The 27,193-nt window shown below is 43.8% G+C and overlaps 1 protein-coding gene, 3 non-coding genes and 1 pseudogene across 5 annotated transcripts; all 5 read left to right on the top strand.

The window, feature by feature from the left end:
- The first annotated feature begins 7,735 nt into the window (after positions 1-7,735).
- Positions 7,736-16,684, top strand: NCL (nucleolin). Of its 2 annotated transcripts, none has more exons than XM_077155414.1 (14): positions 7,736-7,937; positions 9,113-9,229; positions 10,444-10,924; positions 11,240-11,443; positions 11,554-11,640; positions 11,826-11,964; positions 12,527-12,651; positions 13,358-13,481; positions 13,803-13,960; positions 14,409-14,532; positions 14,772-14,905; positions 15,422-15,548; positions 15,862-16,088; positions 16,207-16,684. In XM_077155414.1, exons 1-14 carry the CDS (start codon positions 7,920-7,922, stop codon positions 16,281-16,283), a joined length of 2,142 nt encoding a protein of 713 aa, XP_077011529.1. In that variant the 5' UTR covers positions 7,736-7,919; the 3' UTR covers positions 16,284-16,684. The 2 variants fall into 2 exon arrangements, with proteins under 2 accessions (XP_077011529.1, XP_077011530.1); XM_077155415.1 differs by lacking the exon at positions 7,736-7,937 and adding an exon at positions 8,093-8,131.
- LOC143678572 (small nucleolar RNA SNORD82) lies at positions 11,688-11,757 on the top strand. Its single transcript, XR_013173353.1, has one exon. It is a non-coding gene; the product is annotated as a small nucleolar RNA SNORD82 (small nucleolar RNA).
- LOC143678573 (small nucleolar RNA SNORD20) lies at positions 15,004-15,082 on the top strand. Its single transcript, XR_013173354.1, has one exon. It is a non-coding gene; the product is annotated as a small nucleolar RNA SNORD20 (small nucleolar RNA).
- LOC143678562 (small nucleolar RNA SNORA75) lies at positions 15,613-15,748 on the top strand. Its single transcript, XR_013173349.1, has one exon. It is a non-coding gene; the product is annotated as a small nucleolar RNA SNORA75 (small nucleolar RNA).
- A 1,643-nt stretch (positions 16,685-18,327) lies between the features above and the next one.
- Positions 18,328-26,732, top strand: LOC143675899 (peroxiredoxin-like 2C pseudogene; annotated as a pseudogene).
- The last annotated feature ends 461 nt before the right edge of the window (positions 26,733-27,193 follow it).

The following is a 27,193-nucleotide window of genomic DNA, read 5'->3' as shown; positions in this document are numbered from 1 at the left end:
CATCCATATCGTAGCATGTATCAGAACCTCATTCTTTCTAATGGATGAATAATATTCCATTATATATATATATATTATCATTCATCCACTGATGGACACTTGCTTCCACGTTTTGGCTACTGCTATGACTACCAGTTTTGAGTCCCTGCTTTCAATTCTTTTGGGCATGTACCAAGAAGTGGGACTGCCAGGTTATATGGTAATTCTACTTTCAATTTTCTAAGGAACCACCAAACTGATTTCCACAGTGGGTGCACCATTCTACAGAGCCACAAGCTATGTATAAGGGTCCCCGTTTGCATCCTTGCCAACCTGTATTATTTTGTGATTTTAATCATAATAGCCATCCTAGTGGGCGCAAAGTGGTATCTCATTATGATTTTGATTTGCATTTCCCTAATGCTAAATGATGTCGAGCCTCTTTTCATGTGTTTATTGACCATTTGTCTATCATCTTTAGAGAAATGTCTATTCAAGTCCTTTGCCTATTTTTTAATTGGGTTATTTGTCTTTTATTGTTGTTGAGTTGTGCAGTTCTATGTATCTCATATAAAGCCCTAGGTATTCTTTAGGGTTGACAGGAATGGTTTTGGTTGGGGTTTGGGAAACTCTGGCAATAAGCAGTATCTAGCTGAAGCTAGCATAAAAGTAGCCTCCAGAAAAGCCTCTCCACTCTATTTGAACTCTCTCAGCCACTGACACCTTATGATGTTACACTTCTTTTCCCCCTTTTGGTCAGGAAGGCATTGCTGATCCCACGGTGCCAGGGCCAGGCTCATCCCTGGAAGACATGTCCCACGTTGCCAGGAGACTTTTGCTAACGTAATATTTTAAAATAAAAATTAATACAAGAAAACCCATGAGGAAAAAAATAAAACATTTAAATAAAGGATAAATAGTAATGCTGTGCCAGTGATTGTGGCGCTAAGGCCAAAGGAAAGATCAGAGGCTGGGGAGGGAGGGGTACATGCAGAGGGCACTTGAGGCCCTGGGGAAGGTTATCCTGGGAGAGACACTGAGCAAGGAGAGGAGGGCTGAAAACTACCTCTGGAAAACACAAACCTCCTAGAAAGGAAAAAGGAAAAAGGCAGGCAAAGAGGAAGGAGACCAGGAGAAAGTGGTGTCAAGAAGGCTGGGGACAAGCTCCAAGGAGGATATGGCAGAGATACAGAAGATACAATGAGGTCAAGAAAGATAAGGTTCTCCAAAAAAGCAAAATAAAATTTAAAAAGATAAGACTACAAAGTATCCTCTGGGCTAGCAACAAAGAGGGTGGTGGGGTCTTTCCCAGGGAAGGGGCTGGAGGGGTTGGGCAGCTGCTGTTCCCCAGGCTTTCCAGAAGCTTGCTCCCATAGAGAAGGGCAAGAGGATATTACAAGGAAGGCTGTGGTTGAGGAGGCCTCTAGGAGGGGGCAGGGTGTGGTTTTAGAGACTCCACCTTCCCCTGGGCTGGAAAAAGGAGAAAGCCAAGCACAGCCAGGGCTGTAAATTAATCAGAAGGTGGCAGTGCCCCTGGGGAGGTCTATTTCCTTCTGTGAGCTGGAGAGGAAGCCCTGGTGGTGGTGGTGGGGGGGGGCTCTGGAAGAAGAAGCTTGGAATAGACACCATGGAAACCATCAGGGGCTTCTGACGATTCTCTGGGCAGTGCAGGGAGCCAGGGCCGTTTGGAAACCCTGGATTGCAGCATATCAGAATTTCTCTCCAGCAGGGCCAGCCAACCTCCCCAGTGGAGGAGAAGGGGTGCTGACCCTGTGCCTGGACAAGGGGATGGCAAGAAGCAGGTGTCTGCTCTCTGTGCTCCTCCAGCAGGCTCAAGGGACTCTAGGTTGTGGGTGCAGTTGGCTGAGCTGAGGGGCGACTCCTGAGTCTCCAAGTTAGACGGAGCTTCTCAGGCCAGCTTGGGGAGACTAAGGCTAGGAGGATTTAGGACTCTGGCCCCTGAGCCCAGAAGATACCAGGTTGTGCAGCGGAAGACTGACCAATAGCTGAGCAAGGGAGGAAGCCCTTAGGATTCCCTTTTGGGATCTGGCTAAAAGTTCTGGGAGGCACGTGAAGGTCTCAGGGAACCCAAGAAGAGAGAAGTAGGCTAGGCTGGTAATGTAACTTCCCTCTGCCCAGCTGCTGAGCAGAGACCCCAGGCCTCTGGGCTCAGGCAGGCTTGGGGCCCTGATGAGAGACTGAGCAGAAGTGGGGTTCCTGAAGCAGTACCAGTTGATCCTATCTGTCCTGATTGTGGTGGCCCCAGAGCTCTGGGAAGGCGAGACAGTGCAGCAGTTCCCCAGACGTGGGACTGGGTGGGTGTGCCACCACTGCATACCCTAGGGGCACTGCTCCAACAGCGGGAAGTTGGGCTGCCTACAGGACCAGTCCAGAAGCCCCGGACTGCCTTGAGCAGCCACAGCCACCTCTTCAGGCCCACAGGGCTGTGGCCTGCCCACCCACTGCCCCCCACCCAGGGTGGCTGTACCCCGAGGTACCCACTCAGGGCAAGCAGGATCCTGATCCAGTCATTCAGTGGGCCACAGAAGCATCCAGAAGACCTGGAGGGTGTCACAGGTCTTCAAAAGGGCTAACTCCAATTCCAGTTCAGTCTAGGAACTGAATACCCAAATGGAAAAATATTTACAACAGAGGGAGTTGAATGCAGGGAATTGGTTACCCAGGTGGCAGAAGAGCTGAGAAGCCATGCATGGTCATGAGGCAACCGCAGGAAGCTGCCACCACCTCGGGCTGGGGTCTGCAACTAAGGCAGTTGCCAATGCTGAGGGGCTGGGGGAGGGTGCTGTGTCCCCCAAAAACAGATGTTGAAGTCTTACTCCCCAGGACCTGAGAAGGTGGGCTCTTCTGGAAATAGGGTCCTTACAGATGGAATTAGGCAAGTTAAAATAAAGTCATACTAGATGAGGCTGGGCCCTTAATCCAACATAGTTGGAGTCCTTCCAGGAAGGAGAAGAGACAGAGAAGACAGAGAAGAGATGCCATGCGAAGATGCATGCAAGAAAGAAGGCTGTGGTGAGATGGAGGCAGAGACTGGAGTGGTGTGCCACAGGGAAGGACCTCCTGGAGCCCATGGCAGCCAGAGAAATGCCTGGAACGGATTCTGCCCCAGAGCCTTTGGAGTGAGCACAGCCCTGCTCAACCTGATGTCAGACTTGTGGCCTTCAGAACTGTGAGACAACATATTTCTGCTGTTTTGAATCACCCAGATGGTGGTACTTTTGTCAAGCAGCCCTGGGAAACTAAGCGGGGGTTTAACCTGTCATCTCCCTTTCTCCTCCTGAGTTCTGGTTCTCCCACTGGGCAAACCCAGCCAATACCCAGCTAACACAGGGCAAGACCCCTGCAAGGCAGCAGAACACGGGAAGGGAAGGCAACGGATGGAAGGCAGGCAGGTCCATCACGGGGACCACCTACCAATAACCTTCCATGCAGTGGCCCCCAGCTCATATCCCACCACTGCTCAGCCTCTCCTCAGGGCCCCAAGCCTGCCTGAGCCCAGAGGCCTGGGGTGTCTGCTCAGGAGTTAGAAGATGGGCAGAGGGAAGTTCCCTTTACCAGCCCAGCTTCTCTCTTCTTGGGTTCCCTGAGACCTTCACATGCCGCCCAGAACTTTCAGCCAGATCCCAAAAGGGAATCCTAAGCTCTTCCTCCCTTGCTTGGCCTGTCAGCCGATCTTTCCCTGCACGCAGGGTTGAGGCAACCCAGTGCCTCCTGGGCTCAGGAGCCAAGTCCTAGATCTCCCTAGTCTTAGTCTCCCTAAAGCTGGCCTGAGAAGGCAGCACTTGAAAAGGCGTCTATCACACTGGAAAATGCCATTTGACCCAGTTGTTCTACTTTTAAGTATTCTGCAGAGCTATTTGTAAATGTGCAAAATAAAGCACATAAGAAGGGAATTTACTACAGCAGCCTGTAATAGCAAAACATAGGAAATTACACTAACTGTTCAGCAGTGGGATCTGGTTAAATAAATTATGATCCTTTTACATAAGGGGCAGTCTGTAGCTATCAAAAAGAATGACACAGCTCTATTTGCCCTGATGTGGAATGAGTTACAAGACAATCTATTTTTTTTTTAAAAAAGAAAGTTCAGAAAGAATGGCACATACAGTATGACAACATTTGTATTAAATATAATAACTATACCTAGCTGCTTGCACATGCATTGCCTGAATCTGGAAGGACAAACAAGAAATTCCAGTGGTCACTGCCTCTGGAACCAGGCAGCAAGAGATGGAGGGGAGCAAGGCAGTTTTACTGTTTTTTTTTTGGATCTCTTGAATTTTGTGCCACGTGCCTGGTTTATAATTCAAAAAAACAAATAATTCATTTTTTGAAACTGAAAAAGAAGCATCTGTACTACAAACCGCTGCTCTCCCCTCACCCCCCACCCCATCCCACACCTGTTCTGTGGCCTGGTTAGTTACAGATTGCGGATGGAGGAGAACACTTGGACTCTGGTGGGCACGCAAATAAGCAGGAAGCAGTCTTACTTAAATTCCTGGGAATGTGGGTAGCCACCTGTGGTTTCCCCTTCAGGATTTCATATTTAAAGCCCTTGGGGATGTGGATCTAATTCTTCTTTGCCTTATCCTTACTTACTTTTTAGGCAGACTTGGGAAAGGACACAAAAGTTATTGCTATCATTTAAAGGATGAAAAAATCCAAGCCCAAGAACATGCAGCAAAGAGGCAGTATTTCACGCTTGCCCACCCATCATAACATGCCATGGCAGCTTCAGATATTCCACTTTCCATCATCCAAGGCATTTGGATCTCTCCAGGGAGACCCACCCAAGGTAGTATCTGGCTCAGAGCAGTAATCTGTTCTTCCCTAGCCTGCTATAGGCAATTTACTTTATCTGGTGTTTATGTTTCCTTTAATTCAATCCTTTGGAGGTTAAGAACTCGTTCTGTTCCTCTTTCCTGGACCTCTCTGCTCAGGAGGTTCCCATCCAACCTTCCCTCCCTTTCCTCTTAAAAGGCAGCATCTTTTTCTTCCAGAAGAGACCAGCAAACGAGAATGGCTTTGATTCTCATCGCCAAACTCTATCCACTCAGGAATTATTTACTAAGCACTTGCTCTGCACCAGGTAACCTTCTCAACAGTAAGTCCAGCCCCCCAGAAAACTACATTCCAGGGTACACTTCCGCCCGTGTCTGCTGTTACCTTTATTCTCAGATTGATCTGGACCAGGAGGTACCCTGTGTAGTTCTAGAATCTGCCCTTGCTGAATCTCATGCCCTCTGTTTTCTCCTCTGACCCTCTGTCTCTTGACTGGCTCCTTCCTCCTAGGCTGTTAGAGAGCCGGACAGAGCAAATGCCCTGTCCCAGGAGCCACGAAACACCTACACCCAGGGTCTCCACTTCCCATCCATCCCTGTCCAAATTACCATGACTCTGAACTCCACATCCAGAAGGCACTCTTTAGGACTTACCTTATTTAACCTTCTTGTCACACTGGACATTATTCCTTCTTTCTTTTCCTGGATACTCTTCTCCTTGGCTTCCAAGATGCCCCTCTTCTCTAGCTTGGCTCCTGCCTTTGGGCCTTCCTCTCCCACCCCCATTGGGCCTGGGTCTGCCCAGCTTTGCCTCTTCCCACTCAGGCTGCTATTCTGGACAAGATCCTCGGCCATTCTGTGTCTAACCCCATGATGGCTACCACCCCAGGGATGACTCCTCAGTCTGCAAGTCATGGCTGCCTTTTTCTTACACTTGGCCTTGCAGAACCAATCGCCCATGGCCCCTCCCCACCTGAATATTCCTCGCACACCTCAAACTCAACAGGCCCAACCCTGAATTCATCAGCTTTCCCCAAACCCACAGCCATGCCTGTATTGTCCCATTTACCATACACAAACAACAGAAAATAGAAATGTTATCTTTCTCTTTAGTCAAGTCACCAAGTTTGAAAATAATAATAACGGTTCATATTTATTGAGGGCCCTCAAAAACACACATGTATTATCTCAATCCTCATAACAACCCAGGAGGCAGATACTATTATTACCTAGAGGTGACAGGGTAGGGGCTCGATTGAATCCCTAGCTCCTTCACTTACTGTGTGACTCTGGACAAGTTATTTTACCTCTCTGTGCCAGCTTCGCTTCTGTAAAACAGAGATAACTTTTTAGTAAGGTTGTTTTGAATATTAAACGAGTTGATATATACAGCAGGAGAACAGTGGCTAACACTTAGTATGATAAAACTATTAGGTATGACTATTTTCTCCATCCCAGATGCCAAAGTAACACACTTTAACACTAAGCTATAACGGCTCCGTCTGCTGCTTATTTTACTTAAAAACCGCATGCATTTATTTAACAAATAATTTCCAACACTACTGTGCTAGGAATACAGCAGAGAATAAAGCCTATGTTTCACGGAGGGGGAGAGACGACAGACAAAAACTGGCCCTAGCTCCCTGCCCTGCCCCGTCCTGTGCAGGGAATCCAGGGAGAGCTGTGGGCTTCCTATACACTTTATCTCAAGAGTGTGCCAGCAAGAATGGCAAAAATAACTTGACTGCTCCCAAGAATCCCGATGGGCCCTTGTCAGAATACAAAATTTTGGGCCCCAACCCAGACGTCTTTAAGTAAAATCTCCAGGGGACGTTTTCACCATCACTTCAGTTTGGAAAATGGCACAGGTATCCTGGCTTTGTATGAACACTTTGGTACCATATGCCCAGATATATTCTAGGCGAGCTCTAAACTGAAGAAGTGCCGTGGTTTGTTCTATTAGGCAGCAATTATAAATTAAGTTCCACCCGCAAGGCAACCCACCCGAATAGGTGGCAAAATCACAATGTAAAGACAATCTTCTGCGCCTCCTCCATGGAGGGTACATCTCCTTCGGCTCTTCTGACCTGCTCCTGGGCCACCTTGCGTCAGGCCTCGCAGCCTTCACATTTTAATGGGTGCTTTAACCCCCAGTTAACAAAGAGGGACCTTGCTAGGCCGTCAAAGGCCCGGCCCCGCGGTCTGCCTGCCCAAGAGCCTCCTCTCCCGACCCCACAGCTATAAAACTGAGAGGGCCAGAAAGCTCTCTCTCTGAGCTTGGGGAAGATACCTACGCACCGGGTTACCGTGAAATTAAATGCGATTTCTGTGCCGTGCTCGGCAGCGCCTGAACCTGAGTTCCTCCAAACATAACGCATTGTCTCCATTAACATGTTTGAGGAGGCAGCCGCGGGCACGTGGCCCGGAGGGGAATCACCTGTGGCCAGGGGCACGTTTCTGGCCCCTAGTCCCTCGTACGGCGCGGGATGGGGTGGGACAGTGCGAACCAGGTGGACCCTCAACTTCCGGTGGGCTCGGGCTCATCAGTAGAAATATGGTCACACTCCTCTCTCAGCGGGCAGCGCAAGCCGGGCCCGCGCCATGAGGACCAGGCCGCATTCGCGAGCCCGGGACCACTCGTCTCCAGCGCCACTGGTCCGGGGCACACCAGGCGCCAAAAATGCCCGTCAGACGGCGCAGGCGCCGCGAGTTCTGGCAACGCAGGGTCTGCGGGACCCGCGCTCCACGGCCCAATCAGCGCTGGCCAAGCACAAAGCGAGTCCCGTCCCCAGGACGCCGCCGCCGAGCCCCTCCCCCTCCCCCGGCCGCCCGCGCCCTGCCCACTCCCGCCCGCGCCCCGCCCCGCGCCGCGCTCGGGTACTGGCTCGCGATTGGTCCGTGGGGAGGACGCGAGCTCTGGTTGGTCAAGGCACAGTCACGAGGACGCCGTCGTCGCCTTTCCAGAGGCGATTACTGGGCAGGCTCAGTCTTTCGCCTTAGTCTCGAGCTCTAGCTTGCAGCCAAGGGCCGCGCTCCGGCATCTTCAGTAGCTGCGGCCGCCATCGACGTCGCTTGGGTTTCTCAGGGCTCACCTGCGCCACTCTTTCGCCTCACACTCCGCCGTTATAATTCGCCATCATGGTGAAGCTCGCGAAGGTAAGAGGCCTTGCCTGTGCAAGGACAGACGTCGAGGCCTGTTTCCCAAGGAGCGCGCGCGCGGCGCCGCGAGGAAGGCCTGTGCGCCGTCCCGGGCGCGTTCGAGTTCCGCCATGCTGAGGGAAGTCTCGCGCGATTAGCGGGAGGTCTCGTGGTTTGGGACTACATGGCGGCGAAGTGAAGAGTATCGGCAGGTGCGCGCGGTGGCGAAGGCGGCGGTGTAGGACTGCGGGAATGAGCGCGGGGCGCGGGGCCGCGGGGCCGCGGGGCGGAGGGATGAGGCCGAACTCCTGCGACGCGCGCGAGGTGGGCCCCGCCTCCTGACGCACGTGCCCGGGTTACGCGCGCGGCCCGCCACGTGGGCCTCAGCGCGTGGATCCTGGAGTCTCCCGAAGGCACTTGGTCCTGGGGTCTCCCGAAGGCACTTGGTCCTGGGACCGACACAGGCGGGATTGAGTTTAGCCGGTGGCCTTAGGCCCCACTGCCCCCTTTTCAAGACGGGCGGACACGTGGTGGGCTACGGAAGGAGACCCTCAGTCAGTGCTTTCTGCGCGCACATGGTGGCTTGTGAGGTACCCCACATGGCTGCTCCAGGTCTGGAATGGGTAGGGTTGTGTTTTTCCCCTTGGAAAGGGAAATTTGATGAGCAGTCAAAATATAGTTACATTAGAGGGCGATGAGAAAAGGTTACTTTAAAAATTCTCGTTCATAATTTGAACCCAGGTGAGGATGGCGGAAGAAAGTGCCAAGATTTACTAAAGGCTTTTTGGATATTTTCACTAGGGTGAAGAGCGATGAATTGTTAGTTGTAAAATGGTCCAGTTGCAAGTCACTGTGTGTTTAAAAGTGCTGTATAGGCAGTGTCATAATTCAAGCTAGAAGTAATGTTTTTAAAACGGCGATGTAGTTGAAGAAGGCAGTAGTAAAAAAGATGCTTTACTGAAGTTGCTTTTTTAGTCACTGGGGGTTATCTACTTGTAAATCTGACAGAAAAAAATGGGTGGGAGATTTAGGATCCTGTTGTACGTCTGTGGTAGTTTTTAGGTTAATTGTGGCATTTAACTGAAAAGTAGAGTCTAAAGAAGAAGAAAGGAGATAACTGCATTTTATTATGAAGAATAAGAGGGGCATGAAATGGCAAAGGAGATGTAATGTGCTAATTGTGTCCATTTCAGGCCGGTAAAAATCAAGGTGACCCCAAGAAAATGGCTCCTCCCCCAAAGGAGGTAGAAGAAGATAGTGATGATGAGGAAATGTCAGAAGATGAAGAAGAGGATAGCAGTGGAGAAGAGGTAATTAAATACAACTTAATGAACTGTAATGGCTGTGTGTCTCAGAAGCTCTTCATTGACATTTGAAGATAACATTTGGGTAGTTATGAGTTTGAGAACCAAAAGAAGACCTGGAGGCTTACATAACACCTTTCTATCGGCCTATGCTGCTGTTGTGTTAAAGGATTCCATTTTTACATTTTTTTGGTTTCATTATATTAGCCCTACATGCTAGAAGAGGAAACTGGGCAATTCAAGTGACAGCTGAGTATACAGGTTTTAAGGACCCCGTGTTTCAGTCTTACTGTTTTCCCCTCTGGTCTCCAAGTAGGATTAATTTTGTCTATATTCTGTTGTGTATAAGTTTTATAACACTAATTATATAGGGCAGTTATCTCTAGTTTGGATTGAGGCCTGCCACCTCCCCTGTCTACTGTTTCATTACTAAGGACAACTGATTAATGTGCCTTTTGCTCAGATTCCCTTTTTAGAATTTATAAAGGCTTTACTCTTCCACTGTCAATAGGTAAGACTAGTAGTCTACAAAAAGTAGCTTTAGTTCACTGTGAACAAACTTAATCTACTAAGTGTTGATAAATGACTTTATTAATGTGTGCTCCATAATTTGTTACCGTTTTGCCAGGGTTCACTTTTTAATCTTTGGTCATGAGTAATTGACTTTTTAAAGAGTGCTCTACCCATTACAGGAGCCCCAAATAATGTAGTAAAAGGTAACACTAAAATTTTTTTTATGTGCAAAACGTTTAAGTAGTTTACATATATCAACTCACTAAATGCTTAAAACAAAATGAAAAGTTGGTACTATTTTCGGATAGGGAAAGTTGAGGCTGAGAATACTTGGAAAATCTGCTCAAAGCTACAAGTCATTTTAAAAAATGTGACCCAGGAACTGAAGTCTGGTTTCTTGCCTTTTAAGTGTTGAGGAGGTGCTTATAGTTGGGTATTTTACCTTAATGCAAAAACGAGTGCTGTAACTTTACAGTACATTGAGGGGCATGTAATATGTGTGACCCTAGACTTTAGAATGGCCTTAATGTGTGTAGTCTTTATTTTTGGCACGGGCAGACTCTGGGAATCGAACCTGGGTCTCTGGCATGGCAGGCAAGAATTCTGCCACTAAGCCACGATTGCACCACCCTGCGTGTAGTCTTGAATCAGATGAGCCAGTAATTGGTACTCATTTGTGGGACCACGGCTGCCTTTTTATTTTCCAGGTTGTCATTCCTCAGAAAAAAGGCAAGAAGGCCATTGCACCTCCGGCAAAGAAAGTGGTGGTTTCCCCAACAAAAAAGGTTGCAGTTGCCACACCTGCCAAGAAAGCAGCTGTCACTCCTGGCAAAAAAGCAGCCGCCATACCAGCCAAGAAGACAGCTACACCAGCCAAAGCAGTAGCAACATCTGGCAAGAAGGGGACCACACCTGGCAAAGCAGTGGTAGTGGCATCCACTGGTAAGAAGGGAGCTGTGGCCCCAGCCAAGGGGGCAAAGAATGGTAAGAATGCCAAGAAGGATGACAGTGATGAGGAAGATGATGAAGACAGCGAGGAAGAGGATGAGGATGATGATGAAGATGAATTTGAGCCAGCAGTGATGAAAGCAGCAGCCACTGCTTCTGCCTCAGAGGATGAGGATGATGATGAGGATGAAGATGATGAAGACGATGATGATGATGATGATGATGATGATGAAGACGATGGTAAGGAGTTCTCTTGGTAGTTTCTAGGCTTCTGGTTTGCAAGGTACCTTAGAGGTGAGGTTATAGAAACAGTTCTACATACTCCTTCTAGCAACTCAGAGGTCATCTCTGGGCTGGCACCGACATTTAATTTACCCATGGAAAGTTTGCCCCATGCTGATGTGCCTAAAGCACGCTCTGGGAGGATTCTCTATTGTGTAGGATTTCGTTTGCAAGAGACCTTGAAATACTTGCTGCTGAAGCATGGTGGCATTTCTTTTAGATTTTTCTATTGTTGGTTTCTCCTGTTTCTGAGTATGCTTGACTCTCTTTTAGACTCTGAAGAAGAAGCTATGGATACTACCCCAGCCAAAGGGAAGAAAGCTCCTGTAAAAGCTGTTCCTGTGAAGACCAAGAGTATGGCTGAAGATGAAGAGGATGAAGAGGAGGAGGAAGAAGATGATGACGATGAGGAAGATGATGATGAGGACGATGATGAGGATGACGACGAAGAGGAGGAGGAGGAGGAAGAAGAGGAAGGTAATCAAATTAGTTTTTGAAGTACTCTGACCTGAATTTTGTTTAAAGAAAGATACTTGAGAATGTGTGGGTACTCGTTGATGACATAGGTTGTTTGAAATCTTGTTCAGAGCCTATCAAAGAAGCATCTGGAAAACGAAAGAAGGAAATGTCCAAGCAGAAGACTGCTCCTGAAGCCAAGAAACAGAAAGTAGAAGGTAATTTGAGAATTTGGGGAGGAGGGTTATGGGGAAGAAAGTCTGGTTACACAAATGATGAATGACAAAGGGACTTAATACTGAGACCTGATGTCACGTTGTAATATGCTGATGTGCTGTGTGTAGGAACTGTAGTGGAAATTAACTTTGCACTGTTGACTAATTTAAGCTCTGTTTTTGTATAGCATTAGAAACTACAGCTTTCAATCTTTTTGTTGGAAACCTGAACTTCAACAAATCTGCCCCTGAATTGAAAACAGGGATCAGTGACCTTTTTGCTAAAAATGATCTTGCTGTTGTGGACGTCAGAATTGGTGTGTCTAGGTAAGTAATGTTGACATGATTTGGGGGTGGGTTGGGGGGAGGTTTAGACAACAGTATTTCCTTGTATATTACATTTGGGCCTACTAATGGCTTTTTTTCCCTCTACCTACTAGCTACAGATAGTTCAGACTTTATCATGGTATAAATTATTTGTGTCCCATGTACAGAATTTCAGAATTGAAATTTCTTGTGATGTAGCTTAACTTGGTGTAGTGCAAAATTTCTTAAGTAATTTGATGCCTATATTCCTGGAAATGATTGAAAACCAGTAGACCCAAGTAGCTATAGGATTTTCTCATTTTAGCTCAAGCAGTACCTTTGTCACAATTTGAAGATTGTTACGAGCAGCATAGGTGAGCTTGCATCAACTCTTGGTACTTAGACCTTGCTCTGTAGCCACAATGTACACAGTCCAAAGCCTTGGATTTTATTGTGTTAATTCTGTAGGTGCTTTTTAACTTAATATGTTTGTGCTATTACATCAGTGGTGTTGGTTTGTCAAAATTGTGTATTGTGCAAACTTTTTTCACCTGTAACCTTCCCCCCCTCCTTTGCTTTAAAGGAAGTTTGGCTATGTGGATTTTGAATCTGCTGAAGACCTGGAAAAAGCATTGGAGCTCACAGGTTCAAAAGTGTTTGGTAGTGAAATTAAATTAGAGAAACCAAAGGGAAAAGACAGTAAGAAAGGTATGTAAGGGTTTAGGTGATATCGAAACTGATGGGTAACATGCTCCATAGGTAGATGTACAGTTAGGGAGTAGTATGAGGTGTGGCGATTAAGAGCAGGGTTTAGGAGCTAGATTGCAAGTGATTGAACCCCTTTCTCTTGGTTTCCCTGTAGTGTCATAAGGATGAAGTGAGTTAGAATATGTTAGTACTTGGCACTGCACTATTTGCTTGTGTTAAAACACATTTTGTGGGTATGTTCAGAGAGAAATGCTTAGATGTTCTGTGAATATATTGTTAAATTAAGTAACTTTGTAGCATATGCTTGGTTCACAGTCCAGAGCCACCTGGGCTTATAGTCATTATCATGATCTTGAATGTTCTTTTCTGTTATTTTCTGGCCTATAACAGAGACTTTTTTTTTTTATAGGATTGGATTTAGGTTAGGTCCAGTTAACTTTATATCCTTTTTCTCTAGAAAACATGTCATTTTAAATTGTGTGTCCATGGCCTTTTTGTGCGAAATGATTGGGCTCTTATTCTGGGTTGAACTCTCTCCAGTGTAGTTGGAGGGCAGTTGTCATGGTGCTCTGTGTTCAGCATAGTGCCTTGCACATACAGGATCTCATATTTGTTGAATGAAACTGTTGTTTCCTTTGTATAACCTTGGGGATTTCTTTTTGTTTTTTAAACTAGACTGATACAGCTCATTTTTCTTTTTATCTAGATCGAGATGCCAGAACACTTTTGGCTAAAAATCTGCCTTATAAAGTCACTCAGGATGAATTAAAAGAAGTGTTTGAAGATGCTGTGGAGATCAGATTAGTCAGCAAGGATGGGAAGAGTAAAGGGTGTGTTTAAAAAAAAAAAAAAAAAGAGTTTCATAAAATTAAATGCATTCCCTCAGTTTGTTTAAAAAAAATAAAAAGCCAATCCAGCTTTCTTGGGTATTTGATGTTGGGCAGTTAACCTATAAAAATGTTTTAATTCACTATCTGTGAGAATAATATACTAAAATAGGATATTTGGAGGATGAGCTAATCTGTAAAGCATTGAGAAATGTGCCTAAGAAGATAGGAGAACCTGTTTTTCGCTCATCACACATACTGTTATTTTTGTACTGACATATCTCTTACAGAGGTTAAAAATTTTTTTCTGTCTCCGTATCACAGGATTGCTTATATTGAATTTAAGACAGAAGCTGATGCGGAGAAAACATTGGAAGAAAAACAGGGAACAGAGATTGATGGGCGATCCATTTCTCTGTACTATACAGGAGAGAAAGGGCAAAGTCAAGATTATAGAGGTGGAAAGAATAGCACTTGGAGTGGTAAGACTTTCTAACCTTGCTTTCAGAATTGGCAGAAAACCCTTTGGGTTTTTGTACTTTGTTAAGGTGACTGATTAATTAGATGGTTGATAAAGATAAGCAGGTTGTAGCTGAATTTATAGTAATAACAGTCATTTTGCGTTGGAACATATTAGTGAAATCTGTCTTGGGTGTTACATTTTTGTACTTTAAATGGTTTACATCACAAGGGTTTTGTAGTTAGAATACTCTAAGGAGGTATAGACCATAGTCTTACATATATGTATGAATGGGAATGGAAGGAAGTAGGACATAACAGGGTATATGATACCCAATGTGTCAAGTAACTTAAGTGAGTTTCACTTGCAACAACATTGGCAGGCATAGGAGTTCTTAATAAAGTTATTAGCCATGACTGAAATTGGGAATCATGCATTCAGAGTGTTAAGAATGTGGCATCTCTTTATAGGTGAATCAAAAACTCTGGTTTTAAACAATCTCTCCTACAATGCAACAGAAGAAACGCTTCAGGAAGTATTTGAGAAGGCAACTTCTATCAAGGTGCCCCAGAACCAAAATGGCAAATCTAAAGGGTAAATTGTAAAAGGGTAAACTGCATTGTCAATTATGGACTGTAAGTAGAAAAATGACTTGCGTGGGTCCAAAAAGAAAATGTTTTCGCCAACAGTAGAAATGGAGTGATTTTTAATTATACAGATCTGTAAAATAGCAATTATTTTAAGTATCTGCTGGGGAAAAGGGCTTGGCATTAGATACAACAGAGGGCACATGCTTAGTAACTTAAAATATTAAGTGTTGATTTCATTCTCAGGTATGCATTTATAGAGTTTGCTTCATTTGAAGATGCTAAAGAAGCTTTAAATTCCTGTAATAAAAGAGAAATTGAGGGCAGAGCCATCAGGCTGGAATTACAAGGGCCCAGGGGATCACCTAATGCAAGAAGCCGTAAGTTACTGGTGACATGATGTAATTGGGGGGGGTGACATTCTTTAGTTCTGTGCTTGATGCTAGTTTTTTTTCTTTTGCTAGTGAGTGGAAAATACTGGACATGATGACTGATTATCTGAGAAATAATGATGAAATCTCAAGAAAATTCCTCTAGATAGTCAAGTTCTGATCCAGAAATGTTTTTGCTGACCTGTGTGGTCTTTGTTGGGATTATCTTACTTGAATTGTTTATCCTGCTTTCCATAAGGATTGAGACGTTTCAGCCATTAAGCACAAGTGATGAAAATGGAAATGGGATGGCAGTTTGCTTTGCTTTAATTAAGCACCAGAGTTAGCTAGGTTGCTATTAGCTTCTTTTTGGTGTACATATACTTTAGTGAAAAGCTGCCTTCCACCACGGCAATCACTTTTGGCCTCATCCTTTTATCCTATGCGTTGTGCAGACTTGGTCTCTGTTTTGTATGGATGGTGAAAAAATACAAGGCATAATTTTTATTTATTTCCCACCCCCAGAGCCATCCAAAACTCTGTTTGTCAAGGGTCTGTCTGAGGATACCACTGAAGAGACATTGAAGGAGTCATTTGATGGTTCCATTCGTGCCAGGATAGTCACTGACCGGGAAACGGGGTCCTCCAAAGGGTAAGGTGATGAGTTGGGTTGTGATGGCTCTCATAGTTGGTGGAACTTTCATCCATATGGAGATGTCTTCTCATTGAGCTCCTTGCTGTCAGTTGGTGGCAGTTTATGGATTCGCACGAGAAGAAGAGACAATTCACAGAGCTAGCGTTATTTTACCTTCTGCCTTCAGAGGTATATTTTTGCTGTTTTGTGATACATTTTACAATTCATGGTGTCAGTAAAACCCATTTCAGTTTTACATTGGAAGCTACTCTGTTGTCAAAGCAAGAGCACATGTCTACTTTCTCATCTGTGGTTTCATTTGGTGTTTTAGGTTTGGTTTTGTAGACTTCAACAGTGAGGAAGATGCCAAAGCTGCCAAGGAGGCCATGGAAGATGGTGAAATTGATGGAAACAAAGTTACTTTGGACTGGGCCAAGCCTAAGGGTGAAGGTGGCTTTGGGGGTCGTGGCGGAGGCAGAGGAGGATTTGGAGGCCGAGGTGGTGGCAGAGGAGGCCGAGGAGGATTTGGTGGTGGCAGAGGCCGGGGAGGCTTTGGAGGTGAGGATGAGATGCCTTGGTCTGTACTGGACTTCATAACCTGTGTGGGGGCTCCTTGCATCAGTTTAGGAAGGAAGACTGACAGTACATACTATAATGATGCCTTATCTTTCTTCAGGGCGAGGAGGCTTCAGAGGAGGCAGAGGAGGAGGAGGAGACCACAAGCCACAAGGAAAGAAGACGAAATTTGAATAGTTCTTCTGTCCCTGTCTGTCTATCCCTCTTCCATTTGAAAGAAAGGACTCTGGGGTTTTTACTCTGTTACCTGATCAATGACAGAGCCTTTTGAGGACATTCCAAGACAGTATACGGTCCTGTGGTCTACTTGGAAATAACGTATAGATAACATTTCAAGGGAGATGCCCTGTTGGTTTTGACTGGATATTCATATAAACTTTTTAAAGAGATGAGTGATAGAGCTAACCCTTATCTGTAAGTTTTGAATTTATATTAAGTTTCATCCCATGTACAAAACCATTTTTTTCCTACGAATAGTTTTTTGCGTTGGGGGTTGTAAAGGAAAGCAGAATGTTTTATCATGATTTTTGCTTCAGTGACTTTGGGACAAATTAAAAGTCCTGAACTCTGGTGCCAGACTTCTGTTTCGTAAGTTTTTCTCCTGGAATATCACTTTGGTGGGGTGTGGCAAAGTCCTGGATGGGTCAGCTCTGCTCTTCCAGGTCTACCCCCACCCCCAGTGGAAATACTTAATGGATTGGTTTCTTCCATTCCTTTGGTGAGATGGCGATGGGGTGACCATGCTCTGACAAAAGAGGTCATCCCTGTGGCTTACAGCAGGCCTGAGGATCAGGTGTCCCACACAAGCCCTCCAGAAGAACGGGCGCATTGGCTAGGTCTCATGCTGTGCAGCTACGCCTCAGGGATTTGAGTGATTAGTGAACAGCATTAAATCTTGTTAGATTAATAAACTGGCAGAGGGCTGGGGACCAAGAAGTGAGGCTTTCTGCTGGGAAGGGAGTATTTATCAACCAGAACACGGAGCTGGCATTAGTTTGGTACAACCTCTGGTGGTGTAGAACTTGAGTAAAAGGTGCTGGCTTGGTGTTAATAATGTATATATAATACTCCCACCTTTTTAGACGTTAAAGGCCTTGACTGAGGTCTAGTCAAGGGGTTAACAACGATGACTTGAAAAACTGCCTAAAGCAGTGAAGGCCATGATTTTAAAATCTAGGTGGTCAAAACTGCAGGCTTTCAGAATTCTTAATTGCCCGACCAGACTAATGAAATACCAGCCAACAAAGTCAGTGTTGGGGTGGAGCATGGACATTTGCCATTTGCCTGTGCAGGTACTGACGGTGAAGCAGGGAGCAAACTTGCCTTCTGGCTATCAAGTTCAGGAGAGGGGCTTGACCAGTGAAAGCATGGTACTCCTAGAAGGAAAAATCAAGATTTGGATGTAAAAGCTTTCATCTGATTGAAGTCCACTAAGGAATTCATGAGAATCAAGTCTTTAAGTCTCATAAACAGGGAAAGGAGTCTCATGACGTGCACATATTTCCTTGTGTATAGGTTAATGACATAACTCACCGATAACTGGTTTCTGAGGCCTTTGGAGTCGGGATCTTATGGGATAGCAGATCAAAAGATAAACCTGATAATGGCAGCACCGTCCCCATTGTACTGCAGCCTTATCAAGTGTGCAACTGCTGCCTGTGCTGTGCTGCATTACCAAGCTTCTTGGAACGAGCCATTTTGTCATGTAGGAATGTGAATTAGAATTGCTACTAGTTTGGATCCCTATGGCCAGTGCTTATTTAATATGTTAGAGGGTGAGAGGCTTCAGTCGGACCCTGCTGGCAGCCCAGCTGCAAGACTTCATGGCTCTTAAGGTTAGGGTTTACGCCTCAAGGAACATGAAAACTAACCCTGCCGTTTGAGTTGCTCCTGCATACGCAGTAGGGTTGCCAGGCACCTACCTTGGGCCCTCTAAACCGGTGCAAGGCAAGGGCAGGAAATTAGGGAGGGTTCTTAACTTCTTGGACTTTCTTCCAATTCAGAGAAGCACTTCTTGACTATGGTTCCTATAGGCTCTGTTGATTTTCTGTGGGTGGAGATGAGCATGGAGGGTGGTAACTGCTGCAGGGTCAGAAGCGGGTACTACTGTTTGTATTTAAGGTAGAAGCCTGGAGGCATCATAGTCCTAAACTGCCTGTCTGGTTTCTGTTTTGGTGGGTTTTGCAGCCATTTTAGAGAAACGATCAGTTCCCTTTAGCAAATGGTTGTCAGTACACCTTTCATCTTTCCACCAGGTGGCAGTAAGGGCCTGCCAAAGTATGTGGAACCCTCTGATGAGGTGCAGGTGATGAGGGAAGCCTGAAGACCTAGTTTCAGGCTAGTGGGTTGGGAAGTACAAGAATTCCACTTACCCACCACCCCTTCAGAGATGCTACATGCCCCCCCCCAAAAGTTAACGTGGATTTTAGAGCTAAGTTGCTAAATGCTTGCCCTGTACCCTTTATAAGAGTTGTCCCACTTGTTCATGCATGTTCTACTCATTATCTCCTTGTATCTCAATCTCTGCCTCCCCTCACACTAAATTGCCCAAAGCTTTCCTCAGCCAAGAAGAGGTGGTCCATTGGCCCTGCCTCCTCCCCTGACCCTAGCTGTTGCTCTTACATTGCTGCATCCTGGCCTCCTACGCCTTTGCTCCCAGCATTGTGACTTGTTCCCAGACCCTAGCAGTGCTCACCAAAGGTGGCAGTGACTAAAGGCTGCCAAGCCCAGTGGTCAGGCCTTCATTTGAGTCCCTGTAGCATCTGATGGACCACCCCTACCTGAAACTGGCGTCCCTTCACCCTTAAGCAACTTCAGGAAATACTCCAGAGTATAGTGACTCCCACGTAGCAGGTGAGTCCAAGAGGAAGGAAAACAAATCCCCAGGGATTAGGGCCTTTCAACAGATTTAACTGCATCTAGCTAATAGCTGCATACCAATGGCTATCTCACACCAATCAGGTAACACGGTTCCTGTGGAGGAAGAAGAGGCCAGGGGATTCCTCTTGCTGAGCCCTCTACATGGAAACATGAAGAGCGTGCATGTTCCTTCCTGGCTCTGAGTTGGAGGGACTTGTAGATTTGCATTGTATGTCCCATGACCCTAGACTACGGCCTGATTTGTAGTAGGCCCTCAAATGAACAAGTGAACCCTGGGGAAAATCCTCCCAACTTAAAGGAACTCTCCATGGTAGCAGCTGGAGATCTTTATTTAGGCCAGGAGTCCTTTGCATACATATTTTGTTAAATTCTTTACCTTTTTGTGCCAAGGATTCTTAGGGGAGCCTGGTAAAGTCTCTGAACCTTTCTTAGAGTATTGTTTTTAATAAAGTGTTCTAAAAAGCACTAAAAACAGGATTACAAGGTGTGGTGGATTGAGTTATGTACCCCAGTTTGTACACATTCATGGTCTTGGTCTGCATTCTGGTGAGTGTGGAGCCATGGTAAACAAGATTTCTTCAAGATGTTATTTCAGTTAGGGTGCCGCCCAACTGTATCAGGTTGGGTTTTATTCTGAATTACTGGAGTCCTTTATAGGCCAAGTGAAAGTCAGATGAAGAGAGAAGCCACCAGGAGCAACCAGAAATTAGTGGAACCAGAAGTAAAAGAAAACGCTGCCATGTGCATCAGCATGTGACGGAAAAGCCCAGGGTCCCTAGAGATTGCCAGTCAGCCAGAAGACGCCCCAGGAGGAAATAAGCCTTCTAGCCTCTGAAACTGAGCTAAAAAATTCATGTTAAGCCAACCCATTATAGGACATTTGTTTTAACAGCTGTAAACTAAAACACAAAGGAAGCCAATTGTATCGAAAATACTTGAATACAACTTTTGTGTTGGAATCATGTATGTGTTTATTAATGCATTAGATAAGACATTAACATTTAAAATACAATTAGGGAGTTTGGTTCTGGAAATAATGGAGTTGGTTAACTCTCCCACCAATAACAATTATCAACTTTGGACAAGATACTTTAAAAAAACAGCAACTTTTTTTTTTCTATGCTGTATGGCGGGGTCACATTTCATTATTTTTCCGTGTGCATATCCTGTTATTGTAGCACCACTTGTTGAATTTTTGTTTGCTTGTTTGTTTTTTGGGAAGTGCATGGGCCGGGAATTGAACCCAGGTCTCCACATGGCAGGCGAGACTTCTACCACTGAAGTAAGTACGCTTGCACCCCTAAAAACAGCAACTATTGAAGGGGTTGGCGGTCAAACAATACCAGACATAGACTGGAGAGGATAACATCCTCAAAAGAAGGTAAGCATAGCAATAATTACAATAAGGGAAACGGGCTGACAGTTAAAAAGCAGAGATTGTTGAATGGCGTGAAAAATGCAAGAGCCAAGAGCAAAAGGTTTGGAAACAGTCAAGATTAAGTCACAGGCATACGAAATCTGTTACGGCTATATTAATATCAGACAGGTTTCAAGATGAAGAATATGAACAGGCACATTTCATAATGATAGAAGGTCAATGTATTAGGAAAAGACATCAATCATAAATGTGTGTGTGTTTAATAACAGTTTTAAAATATGTGAAGCAAAAATTGACAGAACTACTGGAGACCTGGGCTTGATTCCTGGTGCCTGCCCATACCAAAAAAAAAAAAAAAAAAATTTGACAGAACTAAGATAAATTTGCAAAATCTGGCAAGGACATTTTTTACAAGGAGAAAAAATAGGCCAGTGTTTCCTGTGAGCATAAACATAAAATTTCTTAAGTTAACAAACTGAATTTAGAAATATATAAAAATGAAGACATCCTAACCAAATGGAGTGTATCCCTGATTCAAGGTTTAAGTTAAAGCAAATTTTAAAAATCAATGTGTTCTAGTTTGCTGGCTGTTGGAATGCAACACACCAGAGACGGATTGGTTTTTTAAAAGGGGGAATTTAATAAGTTGCTAGTTTACAGTTCTAAGGCCGAGAAAACGTCCCAATTAAAACAAGTCTATAGAAATGTCCAATCTAAGGCATCCACCCAGGGAAAGATACCTTGGTTCAAGAAGGCCAATGAAGTTCAGGGTTTCTCGCTCAAGTGAGAAGGCACATGGCGAACATAGTCAGAGCTTCTCTCTCAGCTGGAAGGGCACATGGCGACCATGGCGTCATCTGCTAACTCTCCCTCCTGACTTCCTGTTTCATGAAGCTCCCTGGGAGGCGTTTTCCTTCTTCATCTCCAAAGGTCGCTGGCTGGTGGACGCTCTGCTTCGTGGTGCTGCAGCATTCTCTGCTCTCTCTGAATCTCCCATTCTCCAAAATGTTTCCTCTGTTATAGGACTCCAGTAAACCAATCAAGGCCCACTCAAATGGGTAGAGACATGTCGTCACCTAATCCAGCTTAACAACCACTCTTGACTAAATCACATTATCCAAGGAGATGATCTGATTACAGTTTCAAACATACAGTATTGAATAGGGATTATTCTACCTTTATGAAATGGGGTTTTGATTAAAACACGGCTTTTCTAGGGGGCATACTTCCTTTCAAACCAGCACACAATGTAATTTACCACATTAACTGACTAAAGGATAAAAGTAATGGTCTACATGAAAGTGGAAAAAACTTTCAACAATCAACATTTGTGATAAAATTCTCAGCGAACTAACAAACTGATGATGAATATCTATGAAAAACCCATAGCTAACTTTATATTTCATAGTGAAATATTGAACATTTCCCCCTCAAATCCTGAACAAAGTAAGTAGGTCGGCTCTCACCATTTCCATTTAACATTGTATTGGAAGTCCAGTGCTGTTTAGGCAAGGAAAAGAAAAAACATAAAACAGTGGAAAGGAAGATGTAAAAACTATTTACAGATACTGTGATTTTGTATGTAGAGAAATCATCAAGAACCTATCAAAACACATGCACACACACCAAAACTATCAGTGATAGGCAAATTTAGCAAGGTGGCAAGGAAATAAGATTAATATATAAAAATCATCTGTGTGTATATACAGGTGCTCATTAATAGCAAATGAGCAAGACCTCTACATTTAAAACTAGAAGACTGCTAAGAAAAATTAAACACTAACCTGGAGAGATACCATGTTTGTGAATTAGAAGCTTCTATTAAGATGTCAATTCTCTCTCTATTGATTTATAGACTCAACCCAGTCATAATAATCCCAGCAAAGTTAACAAGATGATTCTAAAACTTACATGGAAATGCAAAGGACTGGAAAAGCCAAAACAATTTTGGGGAAAAAAATAAAATTGAAGGACTTACCCAAAATAATTTTGAGATTTATTATAAAGCTACAGTATTCAACACAGTGTGGTTTTGGTGTAAAGGTAAATACATAGATAAATGAAACAGAAGAGAGAGTCTAGAAATCCTCGAATACACAGTTGCCTTATTTATTTAATTGATGACAGAATACATTTATGTCTTTACCTAAAAGTGTGCACTCATGAGTCTATATACATAATGAAATTGCTAATTATTGACTATGTAACCTCAGAATAGAAATACTTGACAGGGGATATGTTGGATAAGCACAACATATTAGATTTTTAAAATCTTGTATAAATATTATATCTCCTGTCATTATTCTATTACTTGGCATTTCAAATTTTGATAATCCACAATGCACGGAATTAACATTAATATAATTTCCTACAAAATTTCCTATAAACAATTTGGAAACAATCTCTGTCTTGTAGCACTTTCTCTAGACAGGCTTTTCCCAGTGCATTCAACAAGGTTTCTTCCCTGGATGAATTCTATAATCTTTAATGAGGCTGGTATGAATATAGAGAATTCCCTTCATTGCTGAACTCTTAAAAATTCTTTCCTAAGCAATTTTCTTCACATACATTATGTGTGGCTTTGTGATTTCTTACACATGAATTATTGCTAGTTTTTTTTTAACACAGCATGAATTCTATAATGTACAATTAGATTTGATTGTCATGAGAAGATTTTTCTCATTTTCAAGAAACATAATATTCTGATGTTTACTGAGGATTATTACTGGATGAAGATTTTCTCAGAATCACTACAGTATGAGTTTGTCTGGAGTTTACTGAAATTCAACCTGTTGGTGAAAGCCTTTCTGTATTCAGAACATACAGAGTCTCTCAAAATGTGAATTTGCTGATGAATGTTAAATTCTGGCTTCTTTAAAAAAGTATTTGCAAAATCTCCTTGGGGGAATGGGGAGAGAGGGGGAAAATTCAACTTCCCCAAGTGGAGAATTCTTGATATTCTCACAAGCAGTGGGAACAACCAAAGCAATAAACCAAAGCAAAAATCTTGGGGTTTGTTCATATGAAACTTAACCCCGCAAAGGATAGGCTAAGCCTACTTAAAATTAGGCCTAAGAGTCACCCCCAAGAGAACCTCTTTTGTTGCTCAGATGTGGCCTCTCTCACTCAGCCAACATGACAAGCAAACTCACTGCCCTCCCCCCTCTATGTGGGACATGACTTGCAGGAGTGTAAACCTTCCTGGAATGTGGGACAGAAATCCTAGAATGAGCTGGGACTCAGCACTGAGGGATTGAGAAAACCTTCTTAACCGAAAGAGGGAAGAGAGAAATGAGACAAAACAAAGTGTCAATGGTTGAGAAACTCCTCTTGGAGTCGAGAGGTTATCCTGGAGGTTATTCTTACGCATTAAGTATATATCACCTTTTTACTTGAGGCGCAACAGAGAGGCTGGAGGGAACTGCCTGAAAATGTAGAGCTGTGTTCCAGCAGCCATGTTTGTTGAAAATGATTGTATGATGATATAGCTTTCGCAATGTGGCTGTGTAATTGTGAAAACCTTGTGTCTGACGCTTCTTTTATCTACCTTATGGACAGATGAGTAAAACATATAGATTAAAAATAAATAAATAATAGGGGGAACAAATGTTAAAATAAATTTAGTAGATTGAAATGGTAGTGATCAATGAAAGGAAGAGGTAAGGGGTATGGTATTAAGAATTTTTTTCTGTTTTCTTTTTATTTCTTTTTCTGAGTTGGTGCAAATGTTCTAAGAAATGATCATGATGATGAATATACAACTATGTGATAAAAAAGAATGTTCATATTGTATGTTGATTGGTTTTATTAATAAAATTTTTAAATTGTGGTTTCTTATTGAAGGATTTCCCATAATCAAAGCATTCATAATGCTTCTCCCCAGTATGAATTCTGATGTGTAATTAGCTCTTATTTTTGGATGAAGACCTTCTCACTTTCGTCTCACATAGGTCTTTCTCCAGCATGAGATATTTGATGTCTACTGAAATTTGACCTGTTGGGGAAGGCCTTCCCACATTTACTGCATATAGAAATTTCTCTCCTGTGTGAATTCGCTGCTGCTCTCTGAGTCGTGACTTGGAAATGAAGACTTTCCCACTGTCACTGCATTCGAGTGACTTCTCTCCACTGCGAGTTCTCTGATGCACGCTGAGTACTGGTTGGAGGCTTTCCCACATTCGTTGCATTCACAGTGTCCTTCTCAAGTGTGAATATTCTGATGTGTACTGAGGTGTGACTTTTGATTGACGGCTTTCCCGTAATCACTACATTCCTAAGACTTTCCCCCATGTGCATTTGATGATGCATACCAAGTTGAGAGTTGCAAATGAAAGACTTCCCACAGTTGTTGCATTGATAAAGTTTCACTCCAGTGTGAATTCTTTGATGTGCAATTAAGTGTGTCTTCTGGATGAAGGCATGGACACATTCAAAACATACATAGGATTCTCTCCTGCATGGATTTTCTAGTGCAGGCTGGATGTTGACTTCTGGGTGAAGGCTTTCCCACATTTGATACACCCATACTATCTCTTTCCAATATGAACTTTCTGATGTCTGATGACGTCCTAGTTCTGGGAGAAGCCTTTCCCTCATACATTGCATTCATACAGTTTTTCTGTAGTATGAGTTCTCTTATGCCTGACGAGAGATAACATCTCGGCAAAAGCTTTTCCACATTCATGGCATTTATAGGGCTTCTTTCCAGTGTAAGTTTTCTTGTGTGTAATACATTCTGACCTTTGAATGAAGACTTTCCTACATTCAGTACGTATATAAAGAATTTCACCTGTTCAAACTGTCAGATATACACCAAGTTGCAGCTTTGGAGTGAAGGTTTTTTCCCCATTTGCTGCAGTCATTGAGGTTTTCTACGCTATGAATTCTTCATTGGGTGATGAAGTGTGATTTCTGGAAGAAAACCTTCCCACATTCAGTATATTTATCAGGTTTCTCTCCAGTATGAATCCTGTGTTGCATGAGTACCTGTTTGTGGTTGAGATCTATGTTGAGTACCTTCGGAAAAGTTCTCTTCTGCACAAATATTCCTGTGGCTAGTATTGGAAGAGCTATATTGAAAAGCTGACCAGATTGAATAACCTTTTCAAGGTGTTTTGTGGCGCTCCTTTTATTTTATTATCCTATTTACTTTTAGGCTATGAGTCAAACTTTTTGCAAATGAGTCACATTTATGAGGTCTTTTTTGTGAAGAATTAAGGCAGCCCCTTACATAAAAGACTTTCCCAGTGTCCTCTTTTCACAATCCCTCTCTGCGTTCAGTGCTTTCTTGCTGTGGAAAGCACTGTCGTGTGAAGGTTGATTTTGATTTTTCTGATCTCTCTTTCTCTGGACAGTATCCTGCCACAGTTCTTCTGGAGAGCACTGATGTGGGAGTTGAACCTCCACCATCCATGGCTCCTTTCCTTTTTCCAACTAGAAGATAACCTCTGGTCTGGGAACATGACACGCCACTGAGATGAGGTGGCAGTAGGTCTCCAGTATCTCTGGGCAGGGCCCAGATGCTACTGCTTCTCCCTGCTCAAATGCAATCATGCCCTTGAATGACACCATCCCTCAGAGCCCTTTAAGCACCATATGAGTTAGAAACCTCAGGCAACAGCTATGAAATGTACACAGCCAATATATTTTTGACAAAGGTACCAATACATTCAATGAGGAAAAGGTAGTCTTCTCAACAAATGATGTTTGAACAACTAGATATTCATTTGAAAAAAAAATACACAGTACAGAAATTAATTTGAGGCACTTCTGGCTGCCCAGGGGCCCTTGGACGCAGGGTGCAATGGCCGCCCCAGCCAGGTCACTCAGCAGGTCAGCGGCCAAGCAGCCCTGGGTGCCGGCAGTCCCTGGCTGCCCTGGTGACCGAGCTGCCCGTGCTGGACGCCTCTGGGAAGCATGTGCCGCTGCGCATGCTGTTCCTTGAGCGCCCTGCTGTTATGATCTTCATACTTCACTTTCTGTGTTACATTCGCAAGGAATATGGAGACGATCTGGCCCAAATCCCCAAGATTTTTTTACAAACAAATGTCACCCTTGTAGTGATTGCATAGTCGACCTATCACCATTTTGAGGCTTTCTGCAAACTGATGGCATTCTCATGAAGTCTATGTTGATCCTGAGAGAGAAATTTATAAAAGATTGAAAATGAAAGGAGGTGAAGAAATCGCCTTCTCAGGCATTAACATTCATTTCATACACCGCTATAGGAATCGATTGGATCACAAACCCATCACCTCTGTTCTACAGCTTGTTGGGCTCAGCATGTGAACTTCACAAGTGGACCTTCAGTTATCCATACGTGTCTCACGTACAGAATTTCTCCCTTTCAGTCGGATCCTGGGGAATAGGACCTTAAATATTTGGGATGTAGTATCCTTATATCACTTGCTGACCCTTCCAGTTGGAGGAGTTAGAAAAACATACAGAGAGAATGTGACAATTGAATTGCGTGTTGTGAGGCTGTAAAGCTACATAAACCTATAAAATTTAAAATACCATTCTGAACATTTGTTTAAAATACCATACTGAACATTCAGTGAGAAATATTTCTTTTGCCATTAAAACTACAAATTTTTATGAAGGCCATTAAGGTAAAGGAAAGCAACTCAAGACCATTTTATTCAGTGAAAAAGCAGGATATTAAATTGTATAAAAATCTTATTCTATTTTATATGTATATATTTTTGTATACTTAGGGAAAAAATAAACAGGAAATAAACACACCAGAATATTGACAGTGAGGTGTCTCTACATGGAAGGGTACAGGTTTTGATTTTCTTCTCCATACATGTCTTTATTTTCCAACTGC

This window comes from Tamandua tetradactyla, chromosome 3, assembly GCF_023851605.1.
Source record: "Tamandua tetradactyla isolate mTamTet1 chromosome 3, mTamTet1.pri, whole genome shotgun sequence".
NCBI lineage: Eukaryota > Metazoa > Chordata > Mammalia > Pilosa > Myrmecophagidae > Tamandua > Tamandua tetradactyla.
Note: the sequence above shows the minus strand (reverse complement) of the source record. Positions and strands in the feature narration are given on the sequence as shown.

Excerpts from the sequence above, each read along its gene's own strand:
- NCL (XM_077155414.1), top strand. Across the intron at positions 12,652-13,357 it reads GGGAAAAGACAGTAAGAAAG|ATCGAGATGCCAGAACACTT; the intron begins GTATGTAAGGGT and ends CTTTTTATCTAG. Across the intron at positions 16,089-16,206 it reads AGGCCGGGGAGGCTTTGGAG|GGCGAGGAGGCTTCAGAGGA; the intron begins GTGAGGATGAGA and ends ATCTTTCTTCAG.